General features: G+C 41.4%; 3 protein-coding genes across 4 annotated transcripts; all 3 read left to right on the top strand.

The window, feature by feature from the left end:
• hoxa9b (homeobox A9b) lies at positions 1–2,599 on the top strand. The gene is made up of 2 exons (XM_018680450.2): positions 1–895; positions 1,354–2,599. Exons 1-2 carry the CDS (start codon positions 367–369, stop codon positions 1,590–1,592), a joined length of 768 nt encoding a protein of 255 aa, XP_018535966.1. The 5' UTR covers positions 1–366; the 3' UTR covers positions 1,593–2,599.
• A 5,494-nt stretch (positions 2,600–8,093) lies between these two features.
• hoxa2b (homeobox A2b) lies at positions 8,094–11,651 on the top strand. Its single transcript, XM_018680462.2, has 2 exons — positions 8,094–8,639; positions 9,132–11,651. The coding sequence occupies exons 1-2, from the start codon at positions 8,243–8,245 to the stop codon at positions 9,839–9,841; spliced, it is 1,107 nt and encodes a 368-aa protein (XP_018535978.1). The 5' UTR covers positions 8,094–8,242; the 3' UTR covers positions 9,842–11,651.
• A 1,696-nt stretch (positions 11,652–13,347) lies between these two features.
• Positions 13,348–22,828, top strand: skap2 (src kinase associated phosphoprotein 2). 2 transcript variants are annotated; one of them, XM_018688620.2, is made up of 13 exons: positions 13,348–13,516; positions 13,941–14,046; positions 14,150–14,175; positions 14,515–14,610; positions 15,427–15,498; positions 15,750–15,833; positions 15,989–16,113; positions 16,465–16,528; positions 16,733–16,855; positions 17,058–17,132; positions 18,825–18,937; positions 22,403–22,497; positions 22,607–22,828. In XM_018688620.2, the coding sequence occupies exons 1-12, from the start codon at positions 13,477–13,479 to the stop codon at positions 22,493–22,495; spliced, it is 1,017 nt and encodes a 338-aa protein (XP_018544136.1). In that variant the 5' UTR covers positions 13,348–13,476; the 3' UTR covers positions 22,496–22,497; positions 22,607–22,828. The 2 variants fall into 2 exon arrangements, with proteins under 2 accessions (XP_018544136.1, XP_018544127.1); XM_018688611.2 differs by having other exon boundaries at positions 14,512–14,610.
• The last annotated feature ends 3,649 nt before the right edge of the window (positions 22,829–26,477 follow it).

Below are 26,477 nucleotides of genomic sequence, written 5' to 3'. Positions count from 1 at the left end.
GTTCGATTACTCCAACGTAAGATCTCTTGACAAAAAATCTTAAGGTTTATTGCTTATAAAGGGGAATATTTCCCAATAAAGGCGCGGGGATTTGCTATTAAAATATGGTGGGGAAAATGGTGGCCATTTAGTTCAGCAGCAGGCTGATTTATTATTTATTGTTCTGTCCCACGGTCACGTGTTTTGGGGCGCCCTATCCAGTCTTGGGCAAGGTTCAACTTAACTGGACGCATTGAGCTCCAAGCTGGTGCAGGAAAGCAGCACAATTATATCATGCAATGAATCTGTTTTTTCTACAGACTGCAGGACTGTAACGCGCTGTTTTAAAAAAATATATAATTTTTTTTGCTTTTGCATTATTTTGCAATGTCGACGCTGGGGACGAGTTATTATGTTGACTCGCGTGTTCTTCCCGAGCAGGAAGATATGGCACCGAGATACTCATCAGCTGCAGGGGTGGAGCAGGCGATGCTCGCCGAATATGGCGGACAGGAGTCTTGTCCTTTGCAGGCGAAATCTTCTATTTTTGGCGGATCTTGGAGTCCCATCTCGGCCCACCCTCCGAACACGGCCGCCCCGACCTACATACATCACCACCACCACCAGCACTACGCGAGCGGGGACGGCGATGGCATGTTTGCGCGCTCCTGGGCGTTGGACCCAGTCTCCGCGTCCCTGTGTCTGACGGGATTACCGTCCACAGCCATGCACTATGAGATAAAACCAGAACCTCTGATTGGGAGCGCCGAATGTACAACTTTGGAGGCGCACACACCTCTTTTGTCTGACATTGAAAACGGAGCGTCCCTCGCGGAGATTCCCTGCGAAACCACGTCCACGTCTAAAGCCGCTGACGACAGCCCGTCAGCAGAGGAGAAGAAGGAGATAGATGCAAGTAAGCAATGCGGTGTTTTACTTTTATTCTGCTCACTTTATGGACTGAGTTAGACTGATGGAAAATTGCTTGAGGATTTGGGGGAAATTGTCTTGGATGCCACAGGCCTGGTTTAGCACAAAAATGGGCGTAAACATGTTGTAGCCAATATTGTTTAGGCTCACAGAGATGCAGTGTAGCTCAATGCCATGACCTTATGAGAAAAACATAACATGCATATTATATTCTTAAGTGTGGTTGAACTACTCTACTGCATAACTACACATAATTTTGCAAGAGATTTTGTGTGATTATTTCTATCCTCAGTCCTCAATTTGGTCAGTGTAGAGTGAAATGTAGCATCACCCCCCCCACCCCACCCCAAACTATAAGGTCAGTTGTTTTTGAATCCTTCTCTGGGAGCATTAACCTTGTTCTCTCATGGTTTTTTTTTTTTGTTTGACCCCCCCTGTTTCCAGATAACCCATCATCCAACTGGCTTCACGCAAAGCCCACCAGAAAAAAGCGTTGCCCCTATACAAAGCATCAAATCCTCGAACTGGAAAAGGAGTTTCTGTTTAACATGTACCTCCCCCGGGATCGTAGATACGAGGTAGCCAGACTCCTGAGTTTGACCGAGAGGCAGGTGAAAATCTGGTTTCAGAACCGCAGGATGAAGATGAAGAAGGAAAACAAAGACCGGCGGAGAGACAGTTAACTGGGTTTTTTAAAAAACAAAAAACAAACTGATGGTAGGATTAGAGCCTGAAGGAGGGAGAAGGGAGAGGAGGGAAGGAGGGAATGTGTGTGTGTGTGTGTGTGTGTGTGTGTGTGTGTGTGTGTGTGTGTGTGTGTGTGGTGAGGGGGAGTCTGTCCTTAATATTCCTGAGCTGTTAACACATATTGTCGTAAAGTTTTGTGTTGTTAAAACAATGCTGGATGTACCTTTTCTCCCCCCTTATGATATCCAGTGTTTCATGTTTGTGTCTCGTCAGAATTTAGATGTTGTATACTTGGCGCACACTGATAGTTCACTTACTATAGGCCATTTGTTATTTGCATGAAATGATCCTTGACTACCTGAATGTCTTTCAGCTACCTATTTGCATTGTTTAAGTTATTATTTGTTTTTGCAACTTTAGATGGTTTTTAACCGTTAGGTCTTGATCCATTTGTGAAAACACTGTGCACACTTAAAATACCTCGTCGTTCTTGATTTCATCCAAAATAAAGAGTAGTTTGTATATAGCACATGAGAATATTAATATGTCTTTTTAACTTCTTATTGTTTTACTTAATATTAAGACAAACAGCGTATTTATGACACATTTAAACACTATAGATTAATGAAATGGTATTGCAACTTATTTAATTTCCTGCTCTCTTGAACCTAAAAAGTTTCAAAACTATTGCAACAAGATTATATATTTTTTTGCTTCTGTCATTAAAAATGAATTAAACCGAAAGAAAAACTTTTTATTACAGGAAAAATGATTTTAAAAAAATAGACTTTTACTAGGTCTTCTGGTTTGTAACCATTGAGCTTTATGGCGCAAACAAACCAAATGAGCCACAAAAACTTCCCAAGGCCTGTCCAGATTTTTTTCTCTCTCAAAAACGCTTTCGTCAACTCTGCTGACATGACGCTGCATTACTACCAATAATAATAATAACTATACACTACAGTAATATTTTCATGGAAGTAAGAGAAGAATGTTTATTTAATTGAAATAAGGCCAGTATCTTTTAAAGAGTCGAGGCTGCCTGTTTAAATAAATATTGAATATAAAGATGAAAGACATGGCTGCAATTCTGAATAATCACTGGATCTTTAGATTAAGAGGAAACCTAAGTGCAAACTAATAACACGCTGCAATGTAACAATTTTCAATTCAATGTTACAAAACAGTGAGTTAAAATTAAAGACACAGCCAAACACATTCTACTGTTTAGAGATTATTTAGCACTCAGTTGTTGTATGAATCAAATTTACATCGATATTTGCAATTCTTACAGAACAATCTCAGCCTTTTAACGGCCCACAAACTAAACTACATACCCTTCTGCAATAACCACAATCACAGCTTCAGCTGTTTATAAGGTGCGAAAACAGCAAAGCATGTAAAGGCTCGGTGACAGCAGTAAAGCAGCATTTCGAATGATGCTCGGGCAAAGAGTCAAATATGTAAAATCGTTGTAAGATACAGGCCTCAAGCAGAGGGGTGGAGGGCATGGCAGGAGTGCAGATGGGTATGTCTTAAAACGTCTAATTACTTTACAACCGTCTACCAACAATTAGACTGTCTCGGTGCAGAAACATCCGTTTGTTGTTTGGTCGCAGCAGAGCTCGCAGGACAACAGTCAGCAGACACACACACACACACACACACACACACACAAACACACAAACAAACAAACAAACAAGCACAGTCAACAACATGTTTCACACACTGGAGTAGCTTCTAACTAAATCCCACAACATCCATCACCTTGTTACTAGAAAATGATACAGTTAAAAATAAAGAGTTGTTAAAAAAAACACGAAAAGCTCAGATCAGGACAAACGCCACTGTCCTGACTCCTGATGATGGTGTCAGAGCTCCGTGCAGTGCTGAGTGCTGCTGTCCTCTGACCACCAGCAGGTGGAGGCAGCGGCTCATCTGAGGAACAGTGCTCAAACTGCATGATGCGTTCACGGCACACATAGACCACTCCCCATTTAATACAGACCTACACTACTTGTGTGGTTTCCATCATGGAACACCTAATCCTGCTACGTGCTCTGTTTCGTTTTATAGTCATTTAATTGTGGCATAAATTGCCCTCTTAAGATCCTTATTTAATGAAAGTGGGCCTTTGTTTGACCAGGGGTTCTTTTTTATTGCCCTTTGTGAGAAAAACACAAAATAGTTTAAGAAATGATTCCACCTTGTGCTGGTGAAAGGTTAAGAAAAAATATTTGCAGCTGTGATTTGGCTCCATATAACTACATGTATGTTCCAATAAATTCTTACTTAACAACTCTGAGATTAAACTACAATTCATATGCAACTATGTGAATACTTATATGCAAACTTACAGATAATTTAGGCCATAAGGTTTCACTGATCTGATAATTATAAAGATAACACATGATCATGCATTTATCAGCACACACACATTTTCAGATCAACACCGTCCTTTTTTCAGAACTTAGACTGGACCTCACTGGATCCTGTAGCTGAAATGAACTTGATGCTCTAAAAAGTAGGAGATACCTTCAAACCTTCTCTGCCCTATTGCTTTCCTTCAACATCTCCCTCACCTCACCCCTTGTCTGCCTCCCACAACCCCCAAAGGTCACCCACATGCAGCTCATTAACCCTCTTATTCCTTTCTGTGGGGAAACTGTAAGGATATTAAGGATAACAGTTTTCAAAAACATGATAAAAACAGAGGTGTTATATGCAATCCTTTGGTAAAGTTAACCTCAGGCACTAGAAAACAATGCTGTGCATATAGATGCCATTCCAGTTTGTGGACGTCCTCTGTGCAAACAGCAATGTGAGGAGCCTTGCTGCAGAAAAACAGAAAGTTGCTCAGATGTTGTTTGCTGTGACCTCTCGTGACCCCTATACATCAAACCTCATGACACCTCCGGTGATGGAGGAGGCCACAAGTGAACTTTGGAGGAGAAGTTCAGGGGAGTAAAGTCATGAGCACACAAGAGTCTGTTTGATTCACGAATCCTCGCTGTAGTCTGTAGTTTGGGATGAGTCCCAAAGTGGATTTGAGGTAACTTCTGTGAAATGTGTGCGTGTTGTGAAATAAGCCAATAACTGCTATTTTCATGGGAAATACATTCTTTGAGTTTGGACTTTGCTTTCCTTTATCAGGCACTCACAGTCCCTAACCCCTGCATCATTTCTTTCCCTCTCTATTCATTTTTTTAATCAACCTCACATCCATTAGAAAGTTTGCTTCAAATCCTTCTTATAACATATCTATAGGTTTGTTTGTTTGTTTGTTTTTTGTTGTTGTTTTTTTTACTTTACCTTCAGAGCAACTGAGTAAGGACACTTGAATCAAACAGGAAGTAAACTGACAGAAGCTGATTGCCTCATCCTCTAGGTGGGAGAGGCATTTGGAAGTAGAACATATTGTTTAAACATTTTCTATCAATATGAAGAGTTTTATTCATTAACATAATTTATTATTTTGCTATCATCATTAAAATTTCATTCTTTGATTTTCTGAGGGGCAAAGAAGTCCCAGAATGATCGTATCACTATATGTTGTTTTTATTATTATCATATATATATATCGCGATATTTCTGCAGATGTCGACGTGCAAAACAGTTTGATTTGCGGACCTATAACGCGCCTGAAGTATCTGTCAAATCTTCCCATGAATCCTGTGGGCTCTATAAATAAAACTGTAATGTGAAAATCCTGCTTTGTTTCCAGGGCACACACACACACACACACACACACACACACACACACACACACTGCTCGACGCTAAATGTGTTTTCCAGAAGGTCTACTACACAGCTTGAGTGTATCCTTGTTTTTGTTTTTTTTTTTCTTTCGGTTTTTCCCCCACAGGCTGAATATGATGTGATATATGATATAATGCAGCGTTAATGACGGAAACAACATGCAATAAACACTTTTATTTACACCCTCAATCATTTCACCAAATGACATTTCAAAATATTACCTTACATAATCTCGGTGTGTGTGTGTGTGTGTGTGTGTGTGTGTGTTGTATGTGTATAATAAAAGCTGCAATTTCTGATTAAAAGAACCATATTTCACACAATGAAAAACAAAAACAGATGCACATTTAGTGATTGTTCAACTGTTTATTTATTTATTTATTTATCTTAGACTGGTTCAACATTTGCATCACACTTACCATAAATGAAAATAATTCCACAGCACAGTACAGACTAGTATGATAATTGATTTTTTTTCTCTCTTTAAAACCAGTGGTCGTCAGTGGTCGCAGGTTTGGCCTGCTTGCCTCCCAGATGTCTCTCGTTGTTTTCACAACAGACGGGAAACGCGCCGCTCATCCAGACACCGTCCTCTTGTCTGCGTTCGTTCGAAAAACAAGCAGCAAAAAAATGTGGCTTTTCGTCTGTACAGCTCCGAACCAGAAGAACACGCATAAATCAAAAAAGATCAGCTGCGGTACGAAATGTGAAATATGCTCAAGCCTCGGCAGGCAATGTATAACTTCCTGTAAATCAAATATTGTGGAGGATAATTTATTTTCCAGGAGGCTCTTTGTTCTCTTTGTGTTACACCTGTGTGTGGAAAGAAATCTCTGCGCTCTGTCACATAAATACTATTTATATAAAACACAATTTATCTGCATATTTCAGTGAGAATACAAAATTAAAACCATGTGGATAGTTTTGAAAAACAATTTGCAGAAATAATCACAGATGCTGTACAATGGGCTGCACACACAGGAAATTCGATTAAACTAGAATACATCTGTTCAATTAATCTTTAAGCCCCCATCATGATAGAACAATTTATAATATTTATTTTTTAATTATTGGCTGTTATAGACTGTTATTGCAGGATAGATTAGCCTATTATTCATTTACACGATCTGTCTTATATTCAAGCTGCATCTTTACAAATACAAAATGGTCAAAATATACAGATATATATGCAGTAATCAAATATTTTAAGCTCCTGTATTAAAGCTGAATTATGTTAGAAATAGAACAGGCCAGAGAGAGAGTGTATCCACAGGGTATCTGACAGACAGAGAAAGGTATGAGACTGAATGGGATTACTGCTGAATGCCAACACCCACTCACCTCAGCGAACAATTGATCCTATGTCAAAAAGCTGCTCCGTTCGTTTCTATACCACTAACCAAGTCGATTCCCCGCTTCTTTCTTTTCTCTGTGCCAGCATAGTCCTTATTGCAAACGAAAAAAAGCGTCTGGATTTCTGATTTATTATCGACCGAGTGCGCAAAAAAAATCTTTTGTGCGTATTGGCCGTGCCTCTGAAGAAATCCCCACATTTCTTAAATTGAAAAACTCTTCTCCTGTAGCCTATACCTTGAGAGTGGCTGTTCTCTTCCCCGGGCCATATATGATCTAAGGGAGTGTTAGATGGTTTAAATGTGTTCTTAGGGCAGGGAGCTGTCAGACCTTTTGGCGAGAAAGATTGATCACGCGCAGGCTACCAGGGCTCTTTGTTTAGAGCCTGAGCAATAAACAGCCATCAGATCCCCACCTTTCCTCTGCTTCACACTACAGTGGCAAATCATGTCCACTCTCCGCTATGCTGTAACCAATAATGCTGGAGTGTATGGATGATGGCTTGGGTCAATATTATCCCTATAGGTGAAATAAAATAAATGAAATGGGGATGTGAGGCAGGGAGCTGTAAACTGTAAAAATGATGACAAATGCCCGTAAAAAATAACCCAAACGCTTTCTTTCATGCACACACACCATACTGTGTTTTCAGTCAGTTATAATATACTGTATAAACTCAAATGCTAAATTTACCCACAATAATATAATCTACTGGGAAGCGTAGATAAGGAGAGACAACGTGCCAAAATCTGATGAAGGCAAAAAAGAAATCAAAATAATTTCTCTCTCTCTCTCTTGAACGTGTGTGTGGTGTGTGTTGGGGGAGGGGCGGACATGTTGTCGGATGTCTGGCGCAGCAAACACACACACACACTCCCAACAAAATCTCAAGATTAACGCCTCGGCGCTGATAACGACTGCGGGCGTCGTGGCATTATGAGACACAAATGTGACTGCTGAGATGATTTGTGGAGTGCCATGCTGGAGATAAATGCGCATAAGACTCTCTCTCTCTCTCTCACTCACTCACACACACACACACACACATACACTTACATACACTTGCACACGCTCTCCACAACTTACACGCGCGTAACCGCACCGTAGACTCGCGTGGACGCGCAAAAGAAAGAGAAGACTTCTGGGGTGTATTTTCAGGGTTTGGGTGGGGGGAGCGAGGAAGGGGGGGGGGCAGCGGTGAACAAACTGACCCAAAAAAAAGTGTAAATAAAGCAACCCCTACCCCCGGAATGAGGCGTTACCCCTCCGAGTTTTTCGATCAATCACAGGGGACAGTGGCTTCTTTTGATAAAAACCCCAAATTGTCATTGGGCAGATGCAATCATGTGACAAGCAGCACGGTCTAATTCCAACCATGTCCTCATGAAAGCAATAGTTTATGGCATAGAGGTCTCCATACGACCATATCCAGTTTAGTAGTTTATGAAAATAAACTGCTTATTATTATTTTTTATTAGTACTATTTCTGCCCTCCCTCTGACATCAGCGAGTTTTCGGGACTAGAAGAGAGGAGATGAATTACGAATTCGGGCGAGAAAGTGGTTTTATCAACAGCCAGCCGTCGCTCGCTGAGTGCCTGACATCTCTCACTAACCCTGTCGGTGATGCATTTCAAAGTTCATCAATCAAGAACTCGGCGCTTTCACGCTCGACACTGATTCCTCCTCCTTTTGAGCAGACCATCCCCGGCCTGAGCCCGGGCGTCCACCCACGCCACAGCCGCTCGAAGCAGGCTCTGAAAGGCTGCAGCCCGGTGCGGACCGCATCCCTACCCCCGGAGTACCCGTGGATGAAGGAGAAGAAAAGCATCAAGAGGAGCCAGACCGCTGCTGCTGCTGCTGCTTCCTCTTCTGCTGCCGCTGCTGCTGCGACAACGACTGACTCCTCGCCTCTCTACTTCTCCCCCCAAGGCAAGACATGATGATTAATAACCTCCATGCAAAAAAAGGCTCCTCATTGTCTGAGGATTCCCCCCTAAGTGTAAGGAGCTGCATCCCGGGGCCTCGCGCAACGTGGGCGTCCCTTTAAGCCAGTATAGGATTTTTTGATTTAAGCATGCTTAATCTCATCAAGTAACGACTGTGATCCACTGACTTGTGATGCAGTGTAAGAGTGTTAATGTTTGACAGTAATGGAGAGTGATAGATTATTCTTACACGGGCCAGCAGCTGGCATGGTCATTAATCTTCACCCTCCGTCCTGTCCTGTCCACGCAGACCCATCATATTCTGCCTGGGGCCCATAAATCTTCCCCCAGCCCCGGTGCTTGCTTAGCTTTGCTTTGCCTGCCACAAGTTTCACCCCATAGAGCCTGTTTCCCCCCAGCTGTGTTGCTGTTTTATTTATTACTTTCCTGTGATTTGAAAATATAAATAATTTGTATATATATATATATATTTTAGGTTCACCAGAGATACCAGAGGGTGGTGTTGGCGGTGGAGGAGCATCCAGGAGGCTGAGGACAGCCTACACCAACACCCAACTCCTGGAGCTGGAGAAGGAGTTTCATTTTAACAAATACCTGTGCAGACCGAGGCGGGTGGAGATAGCGGCTTTACTGGAATTAACGGAGAAGCAGGTGAAAGTGTGGTTTCAGAACAGGAGGATGAAACACAAGAGGCAGACCCACTGCAAGGAGAACCGGGACAGCGAGGGGAAATACGCGTGCCTGGCGGACGACGGGCCGGAGGACGAGTTGTTCGAGCGGGAGCAGGAGGAGGAAGAAGAGGAGGAGGAGGAGGAGGAGGAGGCGGACAGGCTCATGGACAGGGAGAGGTATTTCCACCAAAATACCTTGACTTCACAGCAGTGTCACAACGGGAACAATGGGCACAGCCAAAGCCCTTTGAGCAGCAATGGGAAAAATCTGAAACATTTTCCAAACCCGGCGCCCACTGTTCCTATCTGCGTGTCAACAATAGGCCCGGACAATGATGACGATTCCCCGGGCCTGGACGTCTCTTTGCAGGATTTCCACGTTTTCTCGTCCTCCTCCTCTTTCTCACCAAGTTTGTCAGATTCAATCCAGAGTCCTTTGCCTCTATCATCCGAAACGTTCGACCTTTTCTCTGAAACACTCACAACAATCGACCTTCAGAACTTGAGTTATTGAAATATGTGTCCTTATTTCCATTCAGACTCTTATATGCAGTCAGTGTACTCAGTTTTAGTGTGAGAGAGGGTGGGGGGGGATATTTAATAGATCTCACAAATAAGGTAAGTTAAAGGGGAAAAAAACACAAAAAACAAAGCTACTATTCTGCCTATATGGATTGTTTATTCCATTAGGCTGCTAGAGGACATTCCACATTTATTTTTATATGGATTTCGACTACAACTGAGCAGAATATTTTCCTTGAAATAAAACTTTACATTGATTGGAATCAGACGCGCTATTGTCTTATTTCACAAGTTTGGAGAGATTAGTGATTTTAGGTCTATAGGCTGCATAAAACACTATGAATTATGTTTGAAGCCAAACAGTGTCTCTCTGTGTTCAGATGAGGAGAATATAAAAGACTGAATCTAAAAGTCAGAGGATACTTTCTAAATTATCTCCAACGATGACGTGTTCTCACTCTAATAAAAAGCCACTATTGATTTGATCATCTCAAACTTTCCAAACAACAATCAGCCAAATAGATGCACTGAACACAGCCTCATAAAATACAAATATAATGCAAGAAATGTTCATTATAGTGTTTATATTTGCAGCCCACTATTTTTTTTTATTTAAATAGGTTGAGATATTTTTTCAGCGTGACTGTGTACATGGTATGCTAAGTCCCTGGTGTTTTATCCGGACAAAAAAAAGAGAGAGAGATTCATCCATCACCGAAAACCCCCCAAAAGAACATTTGCAGTGAGAATTGACTGTTAGGAATCCCAGGCCAAAAACTATGACTTTTCCTGACTCTCAAATTAAATTTTATTGCCTATAAAACTCACAGCACTGAGGGTGCTTGTTTATGGCCTGATCCGCAAAGTAATACAATCTCTCTGAATTAAGAATCGCGCCTTGCGCCATTGAGGTCTTCAAAAGTTTTTCATTTTTTTAATGATTTAAAATTACTTAAGGTTGATTCAAACTGGTATAAATTATAATTGAACTGGGTTTTATCCGGTAGCAAAAATAGTCCGTGGACAGATTAAAGTCAAATTGCAGAATGTATCTATTCTGTTGATTTAGAATGAAGTAAATGTTAATGAAAGTAAAATATATGTTAGTCTGGACCAAACGGATTTCGTCCCTGTTCTCTTCATTCACTGCTGAGGGAATTCTTCACACCGACCAGTTGAACCTCGGCTCGATGGAACACAGAGAAGTCACAATGCAACAGCCGTGGTTGCAGGTTTTTTTTTTTCTTTCTAACTATGATTAAATGTTATTAAATGTTCGGGGAGAATGCTTGATGAAAAGCTAAAGCCGTAAATTGGTCGGGGGCTCACAAAGCTTAACAATCACACCGATCAATTATTCTCTGGCCAGAGTCTGCAGGCGATACGATTCATTTATGGACCCTGTGTGTTTCTGCAGTCATCGTGCTGCTCCTCGGGACTGTGCGGTTGGGCTCAGGGCCTCACAGCAATAATTAAAAGGTGAGGTGAGGTGGTGAACTGCCATACCTACTGAGATGTGGTTTTAAGTGATGGCTAATTGTGCGCAATTTAAAAACAAGGATTGAGTGGGTTCATTCTGGAGTGCCCAGGAGGCAGAGGAGCAGGCAGATTTGGTTTGGTGCAGCAGCCACTCAGCTATGTATATATTTTTTAATTTTAAGACCACACAGTGTCAGCATGACCAGTGTTTGCAGGCTAAATTAAACACAAATACATCTCCTCTTATGTTTATTGTTTGTAAAACTTGCTTATGTCTGGCCACTGACTTGTTCACAGTTTCTAGCAGCACAGAATAAAACAGATATCTGATGTTTCTCATAGTCTGCACTCAGTCTCTTCATATCTCAGCTGCATTATGAATTGAATTAAGTACTTTCTGTGTGGTGCTTGACTGACTGTATGGGTGACTTTGGTGGGTTTGAGCAGAGCGGCTTGGTCAACATGCAGTGAACGGATTACAGACCTATAATGAGTGTGATGAAAGGAGGGAGGAAAAGATTTCAAAGGGAGGAGTTTGTGAGATGACTGGCAAGTAGATGAAGCTTTATGGGGAACCAGATACAACACTGTGCCAGCAGAGCCCTCCCTCCCTCACTCCACACACACACACACACACACACACACACACGCACACACACACACACACACACACACACAGGTCAAAGGTCAAGCTGGCTCTTCTCTCCTCTCTAAACTGGGAGGAACTACTGCCAGGTCAGGAGGGGGTCAGGTTTTGAATGACCACAGAGGGTTTGTGGCTCATAAAGAATCTATTGGCTGCTAAAGATGACCCGGAACAGGAAGTGATATCACTAAATATACGTATAAACAACCCCAGAAAAGTAGAATATTATCTGAGGTTTAATTGGGAAGTGAGGAATAAGACTGTATATCACATGACAACAACCTCAAGATCTATAATGGCTGGTGCTTCTTTATCAGTATGATTCTGAATGCAAATCCATAGCATTTAACACCAAATATAGACATCTTTTCCTCTCAGTTGAAGACAAATGAGAATGACCAGAACAGAACCAATGTATGGGTGTCAGTCTCTTCCCAAAGCTGTTCGGCTGAAACAGAGATGAATAAAATGTGTTTTGCGGGGAGAGTCTGTGTGTGTCTGGCAGCTCTGACAAACACTGTCATCCACCACCTGCAGCTTCAGTTTAAGCCGAGGCTCTTCAACACAAGCCCCTCCAGAGCCGCTCTGACATCTCTTGTCTCATTTTATCCACAGCAACAGGGCTATACAGTTCAAAGGCTCAGCCTTTTAACCAGGATTGGGTGATACCACCTGTCAGAAGATAACTAATGAATGACTGACACCTTTGTAAACAATATGACAACAGGCCGCTTTCCTTGAATACAGGAGGAGGCACGGGTTTGTAAGAAGTGAGTTTTGCTGCCACTGGTGCATCAGATTACGTGGTCACTGATCATACAACAGGAACTGATTTGAGTAGTCTCACAAATTAGATGCAAATATTCCAAATATGATTTAGGGATAAGCTAGTGCAGCAGACGTAGCACAGACTCCTTGAAACATCTTGACTGTTGCTCCAAGACTAAAAAAAAAAAAAAAAAACCTGGCACAGAGACCTCCACAACAGTTTAATATAATGGACTTTTCATCTATTAATAATCCCTGTTTAGATTTACAGTGTTGACATATTCATAAACTCAGAGTGCTTGCATCATTGTAAAAGAAAGACACTCCCAATGTGTCCACTGAGTCAGTCACAGCGAGCAGACCTGCCAGAGAAATATTATCTAGAATCAATCAAAAATATGATGATCGCATTATGCTCTGACTTTATTAGTCTGTTAAAGACCCGTTGCTCCATTAAAGCATCAGCCCCCTGTCATCAGCAGCAGTCAGAAATACATATATCTAACACACGCGCGCGCACATACAAAAGCTGATAGAGTGATAAACATCACTGTTTGAGCGTCGGTCCTGCAGCGGGACTCTGTGGTCAGTGATAAATAATTGGCAGATTAACTTCCGTGTGTGTCTGTGTGTGAACCCACTGCTGCTTCCGTGTCATGTAAAGTTTCCTCTTCTGCTACCGGACCGTCCATCGCTGCTGCTGCTGCTGCTGCCAGCAACAAACTTTAATAAAAATGCGAGCGATTCCCGAGGAGCTGACGACGCTTATCTCAGGTAATATATCAGGAAATTGTTGTTTTTTTGTTCTTTCGTTTGCCCACGCTGGGCTGTTTTCCGTGTAAGTCTTTGTTTCACTAAGTCCAGTTTTTAAGAGACCGTTGTGAGCAAAAGAGGAAGCACTGGCTCAATATGGATGACTGAGTTTCTGTCAGACACACTGCGCTGCTATTTCAGCCAAAACGCTGTTTGTATTGTCCTGTAAGTGTTAAACAATGCGCAGTTTGAGCCTACTGCTGAGTGTGTGTGTGCGTGTGTGTGCTTGTGTGCTTTTCTTTTCTTTTTCTTTTTTTTAATAAATGTAAGGTGATCTCCCTCAGTAACTGGGGCCATTTGACTGCCAAATAACACAGCACAATCAGTAAGTGATAGGCTATCAGACTGTGAATGTTTTACCTGGATTTTTTTCCCTTTTGTTTAGACCTAGAACATTTCCTCAACGATGGCTTAAAAGGAGAAAATTTAAGCAAGAAGGCAAAAGAGAAGAGGGAGGCCTTCATCAAACGGATCAAGGAGGTCAAATCTGGGTATGTCAGTTTGTTTTTTGAAAATTGTCACAAAAATCTCACTTAAATATCAGAGTCTTTTTGATGACAAGGTGTTTACATCCTTTTACGGTCTCTTCAACAGTTTCCCAAATGAGTTTAAGGACAAAAGTGAGTGTTAGTCTTACTCTTTTTTTTAAATTTAAATAATCCTGAGGTCTAAATGTTATGAGATATGGTACACCAGTTAGTGGTTCCCAACCCTGGGGGTCTGGACCCACAAAAGAGGTCACGACATGAATCCAGAGAATCTAAAGACAATCACCATTGTAGAAAATGAGAAGAATTTCCAATCATTTTCAATTTAAAGGCTTTTAAAACAAAAAAGGAAATATCACCCTTCAGTACAACTGCTCAGACCTCACAGACATCCAAACCCCAGCTGGGAACCACTGTGTTACACCATGATATGTATTGTTACTACAGAGCTCCTTGTGTTGACTTCAGTAGGTGATGACTCAGAGGAGGAGGAGGAAGTTGACAGCAACAACGACGGAGGGTCGCTGCAGTCGGAGCGCACAGACAAGGATGAGGACACTTGCGAAGGTACAAGCCACAGGCACTCAGCAGATGCTCAGAGTCAACATGCTAACTGCTAACAAGCTTTGTGGATTGAAGTATTGAGAACTGCATCTTGGCATTAAAATACACAAATCTTTGCGACTGCTTCTTGGGAGAAAGTGACTTTGAGTGGCACAATGAAGGAGACATTCCAACTGTAACTTGGCAACATACTTGGGAAGCAATTTGGAGGCACTACTGCTACTCCCACCGCCTCTTTCACCCCACCCCTTTGACAGCTAGAGCATGCTTTATTGCTCTCAGCCACAGTCTGGGGACTGAAAATTACTGCCATGGCTGTTAGTTTGAGAGAAAACATTCTTCAGTATACAGTAGCTTTAATCCTGTGTGCTCCTTTGTGACAATCTTTGTGCGATTTTTGTATTTACTTTTTAAAAACAAGGGTATCAGGAAAATCCTTGTGAAATGGTGATTAGAGTCTGGGGTTTATGGGCTAGAGGCAGCTGCCAGTTTTATGGCTGCTCTTTCACACAAAGCAACTTTGACACAGCAGTTGAACATTTGCATTGAAGTTGCACGCTGCAAGGGGAATCTCGTCTATTGTAAGAAGCAACACATTGCTCAGTGTAGCCCCTATGACTTCTTGCTTTTCATTTTAACGTCCATCAGCTGAACACATGATAGCAAAGTTAGCCAGAAACCCATCTGGTCATGTTTAACATTGTAAAAAAGAATGTGATTTTCTCTCTGACGTATTAAAAAACACTTTAAAAGGACTCAACAGTGATGATAACTGATTCTGGGAGAACATTTCATCTGGTTTCCTCAACTGTTTTCCAGGTGCTGCACCTGTGGCAGCTCAGGACCTGACATCTGTCTTTAAAGCAGGATACCTTGAGAAACGCAGAAAGGGTGGGTGCTCTGCTGATAAGATACACATTTTTACATATATATATTTTTTTGTTGACATGACACCTCAAATCCCAAAACTACTCCTTATACATTTTTAGGATACATTAAAAGACCAAACTATAGCCCATACATGGCATATGTGATTCACATTTTTGGCATTCTCATATTATTTGAAATACACATAGATAGCTTTAATAGCCATAAAAAAAAGCTATTAAATGACATATAACTGTTGGGTTTTCCCTTCACAGATCACAGCTTTTTTGGCACTGAGTGGCAGAAGAGATGGTGCGCTCTCAGCCATCACACCTTCTACTACTATGGCAGCGAGAAAGGTGTTTAAATTTCATTCTAGCTTTCCTGTTAATTATGACTCACATACCGTTTGAGAGAACCTAAAAGAAGTGGATTGTCTCCCGGGCTTTCACAGTGGCATTGCAGTCTTTGTATATGAACCACTAATGATGATGTTTTAATTTTCTGTGAACAGACAAGCAGCAGAAAGGCGAGTTCAGTATCGATGGCTACACTGTCAAAATAAACAACACCTTACGGAAAGACTCAAAGAAAGACTGCTGCTTCGAAATTTCCGCTCCAGACAAGCGAGTCTATCAGGTACGGTGATGGTATGAGAGTAAATGCGCCTCCTGAATTGAAAAAAAAAAACAAAGATGGACTTGAGATGTGCCATGTTTAAAACCTGCCCAGGCATGTGTGTGTACTTGCACTTCATTAAAGTTTTATTTTTAAAACCTATTCATTCATTTGACACTGCTGCCTTTGCAATAGCTCAACCTGACATGCATATTTTAAAGAGTCCAAATGAGTGTTTCTAACATTCGGGCTCTTCCATGCGGAACATTTTACTATGCATAAATGCAGTATTATTTGTTTATGTTAATTAATATATGTAGAACTGCATATTGCACTGACTGCAGTTTTCATTTCTCTCGTCTTTCATCACAGTTCTGTGCGTCATCGGTGAAAGAGGCGGAGGAATGGGTGAAACAGATAGACTTTGTTTTGAGAGGTTTGACCTGTTTCAATCATAAGGGCATATTATTTTGTTTTATTATGTCAGTAATCGCAACGTTTGCTTCTTTAAGAGTGTAAAATCAAAAATTAACAGAATGATGTAAATGTTCGCGCTGGATATTGTGTGTGCACTGGTGCGCAAATCAACAGGTATTGTGTGCAAGCATGAGTCAAACATGTTATCTTGCACTTTTTGTAGATATGTCAGGCATCATCCCAGAGGAGGAAGAGGAGGAACAGGAAATGTATGATGATGTTGGAGCCCTAACTGATACAGCTGAGCCTGTGCCGATTGATGAAGACATCTATGAAGAGCTCCCAGGTCCGACTGCATGTTTTATCACAGTGAAAACCTCTGCTTTCCTACAGAACATGAACAAATTAAATGTATCTCTGTGGGGTTTTTTTTCTGTGTCAAAGGTTTTGTTTTCAGCCACTGCATGTTTCTGGGTCCACCAGTTAGACAGAATCATAACCTTTAATCCACAGGACACTCATCCAACAATATTTTCTTGTTTTTGCAGAGGATGACATACCCACTCCAGCAAAGCCTCCTCCAAAGGTGGAGCCATCAAGCAAACCTGCTCCTCCTCCTGCAGGTACACAGCATTGATATTTCTGTCTGGTTTCAAGACTGCATATATTTGAGTGGTATTTTTAGTCTGTGGATTACAGAGTAGAAACCCTCACTATATATACGGTGATATAGAATGGGCCTTTGATCAAGTTTGCTTTCGTTTGTAATTGTGAGCAAACTGAAGCTTCTGCCACAGTTAAGAAGAAGTAACATTTACAGAGGAAGTTCCTGTGAACGTGTGCAACTGAAAGTTAGCACAATGCTGGAAATAACTTTCAGCTCAGTTAAACAACCTCCTTTCACTCTAAGTGACGTGTTAAGTTTTATATGTGTAAAAATACTTTGCTGTAAGAATATCTATCTTTATCCACTGTATCAAGGTAAACGTTTACAACTATTGAACTGAGGACTGCCATAAGATCCATACTGCATATTGGCTCTATACAAAAATGCTATATAGAAATATTTATAGCTTACTGATTTTAATGTCATATGCTGTGCAAAGGCAGACAAACTGCTGCTTTACAATATAACTGTAGCTGGTGATTATTTTCATTATTGATTAATCTTTTAGTAATTTTCTCAATTGTTCAATCTACAAAATGTCAAAGAACTGTAAATAATGTCAATTACGGCTTCACAGAGTCCAAGATGATGTCCTCAGATGTGTTGTTTTGTCTGACCAGCAGTTCAAAACATGCAGCAAATCATTGCAATGTAAAAACTCAAACCAGATAAGTTTTAGGGCTTTTGCTTAAAAAATCACTGAAAGGATGAATCTATCATCAAAATAGTTACAGATTTATTTTCTGACGATTAAATGATTGTTTAATTGACTAATCACTGAAGCTCTACAGTATACAATGACAATGAAATAACAGTTAAACTACAGCTACAGTTACATAATAGTTTTTTATTTGTGTGATTTTTTGATGTGTTCCCTGAGCTATTCCATCCACAATTAGCTTTAGTAGTATTTTTTAGTATTTTTTAAAATCTCTTTTGTGCATTTAATTTTGAGATGATAGTGCACTCAAAAGTTTTAATTTCTATTGGTATTAGTTTAGTTGTATAATACTAATTTGTACATAATTGTGACACAGCTACTGTCTTGTTACATGACTTGTGACAATCCATACTACATACTAATGCTATACAGTATGTATACACACTAACTGTTATGCCAGTTAGTCTACAAAACTTTAAGATACTTAATCCTTTAATACTACCATGAAACTATTCAATACATGTGGCGTGGAATGTCACAAAGAGACATCACTGTTTTTTTTCCCCAATACTTATTTGTTGTTCTCTAAGGTCTTGTTCTCTGAGAGTGTTTTACATATAATTCATTGTATTTTTTTAACAGATATGTCCAGCTTCTCTATTTCCTTTGTGTATTGCATAGTGAGAGAGTCCTGTCATCAAAAGCACACTCAAAGATTTGCCTTATTTAGTTTGCAGTCAGTCAGTATGAACATACATTTTACTCTAAAGCTGTTCAGAATTAGGAGCTGTGGCACATCCACTGTCCTGCCTCTTGCACACAGTGCTTCCAAATTCTGCTTCAGGTTCACCACTGCCTCCTGTTGGTTCTACTCCATATTGACAGTCACTGCTGTGTCAGACCTGCAGAGATAAAGCAGTTACCTTAGGTAGAAAATAAAGCACCTAGTCTGTTGTCACCCTATTTCACATTTGTTTTTCCATCCAGTTGATAAGAGCACAGACTACCAGAGCTACTACCAGGGCTTATGGGACTGCACAGGGGACCACCCAGATGAGCTGTCCTTCAAACGTGGAGATGCCATCTACATCCTGAGCAAGGTAATGGTTGGGGGGGGGGGGTCCTACTTGTCTGGGGTAAAGCCTTGACTTGTCCCTAGATGAGTGTTTTCTTCATGTGTGATAAGGCCAGGATTAGCTCAAACCCGATTTGAGATGAGGTTTGTAGTCAGAGTGGTTCTGCTGGTCCCAGACCACCTAAAGTGAGTTATTTCTAGGCCCTCAGAGGAACTGACTGTTCACATCCTTTACTGGCAGCGCCTGGCCCACAGCCTGGAGGTGGACAGGCTGATGGTAAGAGGCAGACTGGGCCAGGTTCTCTCTCTGGCACTGTGATGAGGATTAGTCGTGTCACAACGGAAACTGTTTTAGTGCTGTTGGCGGAGGCCGGGCTTAGCTGGCACACAGCACCATTCCATCACTTCCATCTGGACTGTTTCAGCACGCTGCCGCTGCTGCCACACCAGGCGGTGAGCAGCCCTCAGCCCACACACCTCTCAGACATCTCTCTCACCTCGCCAAATAGGAATGTGTGTTCTCAGGAAACCCAGGCTCAGTCCGCACACTCTATTCAGAGCAGGTGAGGACGTGTAGTGGACGCACAATTTCCGAGGCTTGTCGACCAGGCGTGGGTGCCAGGTGTGGAGAACTGAGGGGCTGTTCTTTACCTTTATTATGTAACCAAACAGGAGGGCTTTTGTGCTTAACTTAAATTGGATTTTCTTGTGATACATTTAACAAGCTTGTTTTTGAACACTGCACTGCAAATAAGTCAAGGAATTATGCACTTTTACAGATGCATGTCAATCCTGTGGTTTAGTTTAGGATTTTTTTGTTTTTTTTTAAGGAAGTGTGAAATGTGCACCATCTAGACTGGCTATATTTCCTGTCTGGTTTGGTTTCTATGGAGCATGTGGTCAACTGAGACATACTGTTGACAACAGGCCAGAGCCTTTTTCAAAATCAAGTCTGCCATCTAGTGGCAGAAAGACTTAAAAACATTTTGTGAGCGATGAGGTCCACACATTATTTATTTGTAAAAACGTGAATTATTATTGTGACTAATCCTTCAGTTTCTTTATTAGTCAGGAGCATAGGATGTAGGCTGCAACTACAAGTTATTTTCAGTATTAATTAATAAGTACTTTTTGCTTAGTTGTGGAAAATGTCCCTGAAATTTTCCCAGGGAATTGAAATGACCTCTTTTTCTTTTTTTTTGTCTGACAAACAAAAAACAAATAAAACGGAGTCAAGTTTTCATATTTGAGAAACTGGAACAAGCTTTTTCAGGCAGATAATGGATTTGCAAAATTGTTAATTTTTGGTTGATTAACTAATTGATTAATTGATTCAGCACTAATGGAAGGAAACAAATGCACAAAGCAGACAGACCTATCAATGCTCATTGGCCAAATGCCTGTTTATTACTCCTCCTTTATGTGTGTGTGGAAAAGGACCAAGAATCAAGTTGCCCTTTCACTCAGACTGGGAGTGCCATTAGCTGAAACCTTGGTGTTGGGGGTTGTGGCCTGCAGCGAGGGCAATGACCATAAAACCTGTCTGGACTGCAGCAGCCAGCTGCAGCTAAAGTGGACAGCAGACTCATTCCCTCCCTCCTCTTCCCTTCCCTCCCCTATTCTCCTTTCTCCCTCTTTCCCCCTGTGTCCCTCCCCCATTCCACAGACCAGAAATAGCTGTAGTGTTACAGCTGCAAGACCCCCCAGTCAGGACCTGGGTGTTGATTATAGGGTCTGACTGGGAGTGAGGGAGAGTGTGTTGTCCGGATGTGCTGCAGCACCACCACCGCCCCCTTAGGTGCAAGTCGCAGCACATAAAACTAATCGGGAAATGTAACATCTCGCTTAATGAAAGCGACTGGATGGGTTGATAAAATGTAAACACCGTCCAAACATAATGCTGCTGCTGTTACTGTTGTTTCTGCAGTTCTCTTTGACTCATCACTTTTTGTACAAAGTCAGTGCCTCAGGAGCCTTTCATTTGCTAGAAGTAAAACAATTACAAGACAGTGGGATCAGCCAGCTTTGGGCATTTACGTTAATGTGTGTGTTGTCACAGTGTGTGGTGTCATTAGCCTTCCACAGCTCTGTATATGTGTTCTTGTGTTGTGTCGCACACTCACTCAAGCGTGACTTATTTGTCAGCCAGAAACTACACAATGAGGTGTTGCCATTTTCAAAGGCTTGCTGCAGGAAGTTGTAATGCGCGTAATGCACACACACACACACACACACACACACACACAAAATCTTGTACTCTCTTCCACACACCTTCATGTCAGTCTGCTATATTATGCCCCAGGGACTTGTGATGAAGTGACATTTTCATCATGCAACATATTAATGAAATGGATGTGACATTTTCTGTTTGTTTCTTGTGATGCTTAATTTGTTTTTAATAATTCAGACACACTAATTACTTTATGCTGTGTTCACATCATAGTCTGACTGTGTGACACGGACAGTAAGTCAAGCACCTCTTTATCTGACATGATGAACGACCCATCACCACACAACTGTCAGTGTCGGCCATTACCAGTGTTATTGTAATCTTCCTGTGTCTAATACCACCATATGATCACTTACATCCATTACTCTCTCTTGGGAATAACTGAACACATATGTGGTCCCTCCTTGTCCCTGTATTCTGCCTTTGGATTTGAAACGTTGTGCAGGTTCCTCTTCCTTCAGCCTTGTCAGAACGTGATCTCTGGCGTTGATTCATGTCCCAGGAAGACTTTGATGTGAGGTCAGGCTCTTGGCCAAAGAGAGAGAGAGAGGAGGAGAGGGATATTCCCCTCTTGTCTCAGATCTCTCCTCTCAGTGTCCTCCTCACATCTCAGCATGCTGACAGCCATTTGGAGCTATTACTTGTCACGCTGTGACAGATTTATGTGTGATGTGCTCTGTGCACTCTGAGGCTTTTTGTGTGGAAGAGAGGAAAGTGTGTGCTCAATCTCAAAAACGACACCGGGTGGGGAGGCTGGACAGGGAACAGGAAATGTGAAGTTGTTGATGGGATGTTGTGGGATGTTTTGGACGTGGGAATGAAAAGAAAAAGGTTAAGATTTTGTAAATAGATAACAGTTAGTGGTGGCAACATGTTGGGGTTTTTTTGTTCTGGGTGACATTAACATTGCTAATTTTGACTTACTGTCTTAGATATCCTGTGCAGCCTCAACGTCTCCTGCACAAGGGCTTTAAATTTTGCAGTGCTGCTTTCTCTACATGTGGAGCTTTCCCATTGGTCAAACAATCAAAAAGCAGCAAATCCTCACTCAGGACAAGATGGAGTGAGCGAATGTTTAGCATTATTGCTTGAACAATTACTTCAACAGTGATCAAAACTGTAGATTTTACTGTTGATGAATTCATAGTTAAAATGTTGAAGCTCTAATTCTAGCATACTCACCTCACCTTTGTTGTGTGATCATTGACCAGTAATATAATCTGTTTTCTAAATCCTGTCTCTACTTTGTCCTGTATCCAGGAGTACCAGAGTTTTGGGTGGTGGGTTGGAGAGAAGAATGGAAATATAGGAATCGTCCCCAAAGACTACCTAATGGAGCTTTATGCTTTATAAATGTAAATTCCATTTTTTTCACTTGTTTGCTGAGTTCAAAATTAAGTGATTAGAATATGCAAATGTGGTGAATCCTCTTTCTTTTAACTGGTTTATTGTTTCATCTTTCAGGATCATTCCCTTCCCTATCCAGTGTAAGAAACTGATGATTGGAAAAAAAGATTTTCATATGACTGAAATACATGTTTAATGTATGTTTATTTTCTGTTTATTTCACACTGCTTGTTTGTATTTATTTTCTATACAATATACACTTTTTCCACAACATTTCATGCTCTGCTTATGGCAAATTAGAAATTTGTGAATGGCAAGATAAATAAAGATTCAAAATTACCTATGGTATCAGTGCATTTTAAAAAAATCTAACCTGCTACTTAAGCCACAAGGTGGCAATAGAGTCTCTCCAAAGGTCAGAAATTACCTCTGCAACAGAGATGCTCAAGCCAGAAATACCTCATGCACAAATTTTCACTCAGTGTTTACAGACTGAATTAATAGTGGCAGTTACCATGAGGCAAGAAGAAGAGGGTTAACAGCAGAAATTAAATCAAAAACCAGTGTGATGGAGGTTTGATGAAGTATTTTCTGGGGGAAAGAAGCTCAGACATAAAGAATAAGTACATTCATCAGTCATATCAGAGCCTACTGAATCACATTGTTTGCCTTCTGTAATTTGCAATTAACATCAGGCCACTGGCAACATCAAATCCTGTGTGTACACTAAATGCATGTACACAACCTCCTGGATAAATTACAAATTATTTATTTATTTTGAAAACTGAGTTCATTCATCTGGTCAGCACTTTTGTTCAGAGCTTCAAAGGGACGCTGTGTGTTTTTTATGGCACCTGAGAGACTTGCTGGGCAGAGGATCACAGCGTGGCAGATGGTTGGCTGTGCTGTGTGCCTGAGTGAAACGGCTGAGGTGCACTAATAAGACAGCCACCCACACAGATAGCAGGGATGCTTATCGCCCTCTGAGGGGCTGTTTGACAGCAGGCGAGGTGGCGTTAGCTGGGCATATCCCACAGAGGTTACATACATACTGTACATATCTTTTTACAGTGCTCTCCATGAAAAAACAAGTTTTCTCCTATCAGGCTAATACACTCCTTTTTGGTTTGCTGCAGACAAAAGGGGCCTTGTCAAGGTTTTTTCAAGGTTGTGAGAAAATGGGAAGGAAAATGCGTGCATTAACCAATAACTCACTGTATCTTTCTCTCCCTCTTCCCTCTATTTTTTCCTTGCTCCTGTCTCTCTGTTTTGTTCCTCTTGAGTGATGAGCTAGTCCTCTGTCCTCTGGGTGACATTCAAAGCCAACATAAATCCTGCTCTTTACGGTATAGTGCAGCGATAAAGCCTCTCTGCTAATTGGAGATGTAATGAATTACCATAATTAGTTATTGAATATACTACATTGGATATAGAGAGGAAACGCTTTGTTTTAAGGTGCTGAAAGGATGCAGTGTGATATTCAGCCAGTGTAGATCACCAAATGACATTTCTGCAAGATGTCTGACATTTAGACACATTATGAAATACTTACACATGTTTTGAGATTGAGGCTGAATTGTGGATTTAATGCATAAACACAAATATTTCCTTTGCTGACATAGCTTAGTGTTTCCACCTAAGAGTCCTCTTTTTAGTGTTAGGCTATGGGTTAGGTTGCCAAAGGCAAGTAAGGCTAAATATTGCCTCTCATTTTTATGTGCCAATAAAGGATTTCCTTAATGGATGTCAACTACACCTCCATCCCCCCCGTTAGATTTGGACAGCCATATCCTCAGAATATACAGGTTCTTTTATTGCAATTTAACATCAAGATATAATGTTTCATAGATAAATGCCACTGTGCCATTAATCTACTGAGCACTAAATTACACTAATGATACCAGAATATCACTAATTAATACTTGCAACCATAAAAATACACTTTCACCAGCCAAATATATATAGATTGAGCTGCTGAGTAATAATAAATAAATTTAGATTTGCTGAGAAAGATGATGGAAATATAAAACAAATTTCCCTTCAGGACAGAAAATATTTACAGTCATTTTTTTTATTGATGCCTTAGAGCTCATTTCTGATAACCCTACCAACTATAACATGTTTTTTTCAAAGCAGTACATTTTTATCCTTCCATTTTTTATGCATGCCTTCTGAGTAAATATCCCCCGGGGCGTATCAGTACACAGATATCCCCGTGCTAGCAGTGATACCTGCTCATCTCATAACGTACCATCATCATTTCATACCATTACCCCTGGGGTTGGTGGAAAGGCTAAAGATCTGATCTATACCACTTTAGAGAGGTAATCTTGATCAAGCTGTCAGCTGTTTCTGCTGCTCTTTAACCAGGTCACTCAGCCGTAGATCACACCACAGCTTCATAGAGAGTTTCTGTCAGGAATAACACTGCCTTATTTATGTGGTTATCCCCTGGCATTTTGCAGGAAATGTATTACCTCTCCAACTGGCCCACTGTCAGCATTCCATTAAAGCCTCTCCCCCCTCCTGGTCTAAATCTTAAAATCTGAAATAGACACTTTTTAAATGCAAGTCACTCTTAATTGAGGTCAGTTTCTGTTAACATAACTCATGGCAGCTGACAAATTAAGGTTTCCTTCCACTGGCTTATGACATTGCGAGGAGACATGGTGTATTTAAAGTGAAAGCAAAACGAGGATCATGACAGGCTGCTTTTGAAAATTCATATTTCTGGAATCCAAGGCTTCGATTTTCACTCCTTTCAGTGATTTTTCAATATCTAATGTGTAACATTATGAGCCGCAGCGCAGGGTTAGTGGCAGGCCAGTAAATATGGGTCTAGACAGGTCATTTATTACAAGCACCACACCCACTTCTCTCAGTGTCCGTTTTTCAGTCTTTTTAATTGCCTTGTGGGAGCTGGAGACAGTGATGTGGAGGGAGGACACAAGTGGCTCCAGTGTCTGAAAAAGTCCAGTCCCTGCCCTCAGAAACATCACCATCAACCACCTCAAAGATACTACTTTGGATGCCATCATGTCCTGGCTGCTATTTTAAACTGATGAAGCTGTTACTGCTGCACAGCGGGTTGTCATCTCTCTCACTTACTGTACGCTCCAGTGCTACAAACGGGTCTCATGTTCTGGGGGGTGTGGGGTTGGCAGTCCAGGCTGTCAGGCAGGGTAGAGCTATGTGCTGACATGTCGCTTAGGGATAAATCAGGCTTATCAAAGTGACAGGTGTTTGTCCACCTGCTATAAACATCACCCACGCCTAGCTCCTGCTCCATCTCCTTTGCAGATTATTTACAAGGCTGCAGCCTCCGTACTTCGGCCTTGTTTACTCTCTGGCCGTGGCTCTGATATCAGGTCAGCGTTTCCGCCACTGATTTACTCTACTAGTTAGTGAGGTGAATAATGACCCTGGATGGTCGGGGAGGATAGTTTGTAATCAGGGGAGGTCAGAGATGCGAGAGATGCTCTAACTATAATTACAGCCCCTCTCCACACTGTACACCTCGCCATAGCTGACTGCCTGTCAATCCTCTGCAAACTGATCACCTCCCTCTTCCCCTTCTCTTTTCCTCTTTTACCCCCCACAGAGTTGGATGTCCCCGGTTTCAGTGACCCCACGTTCAGGTTGACGTCCCATCTCAATGTCAGCTCTTAAAAAAGCAATATGACAGAGGAAGCAAAGGTGTGAGGATTGTGTTACAGGAGCTTGCTGAGCTAACCGGATAGCACATTGCTGCCATGATTCCCATTGAAGTGTCAGCTTTGGTATGTATCCAAGCTTAGGTCCTGCCACGCTAACTTGGGCTAATTTAGTGGCCAAGGCTCATGTGGAGCTGCTCATCAGCTGCACATGGCATACACAGAAAAACATGATCAGAGCTGAGGCTTGAGGACATAGACTCATGTCCTCAATTTTTCCTGAGGGAATTTGGGGTTTTTCAGCAACCTGAGAAAACCTGAGATCTTAGCACATC

Source organism: Lates calcarifer, linkage group LG15 (assembly GCF_001640805.2).
Source record: "Lates calcarifer isolate ASB-BC8 linkage group LG15, TLL_Latcal_v3, whole genome shotgun sequence".
NCBI classification, from domain to species: Eukaryota; Metazoa; Chordata; class Actinopteri; family Centropomidae; genus Lates; species Lates calcarifer.
This window is presented reverse-complemented; position numbering and strand designations above follow the sequence as displayed.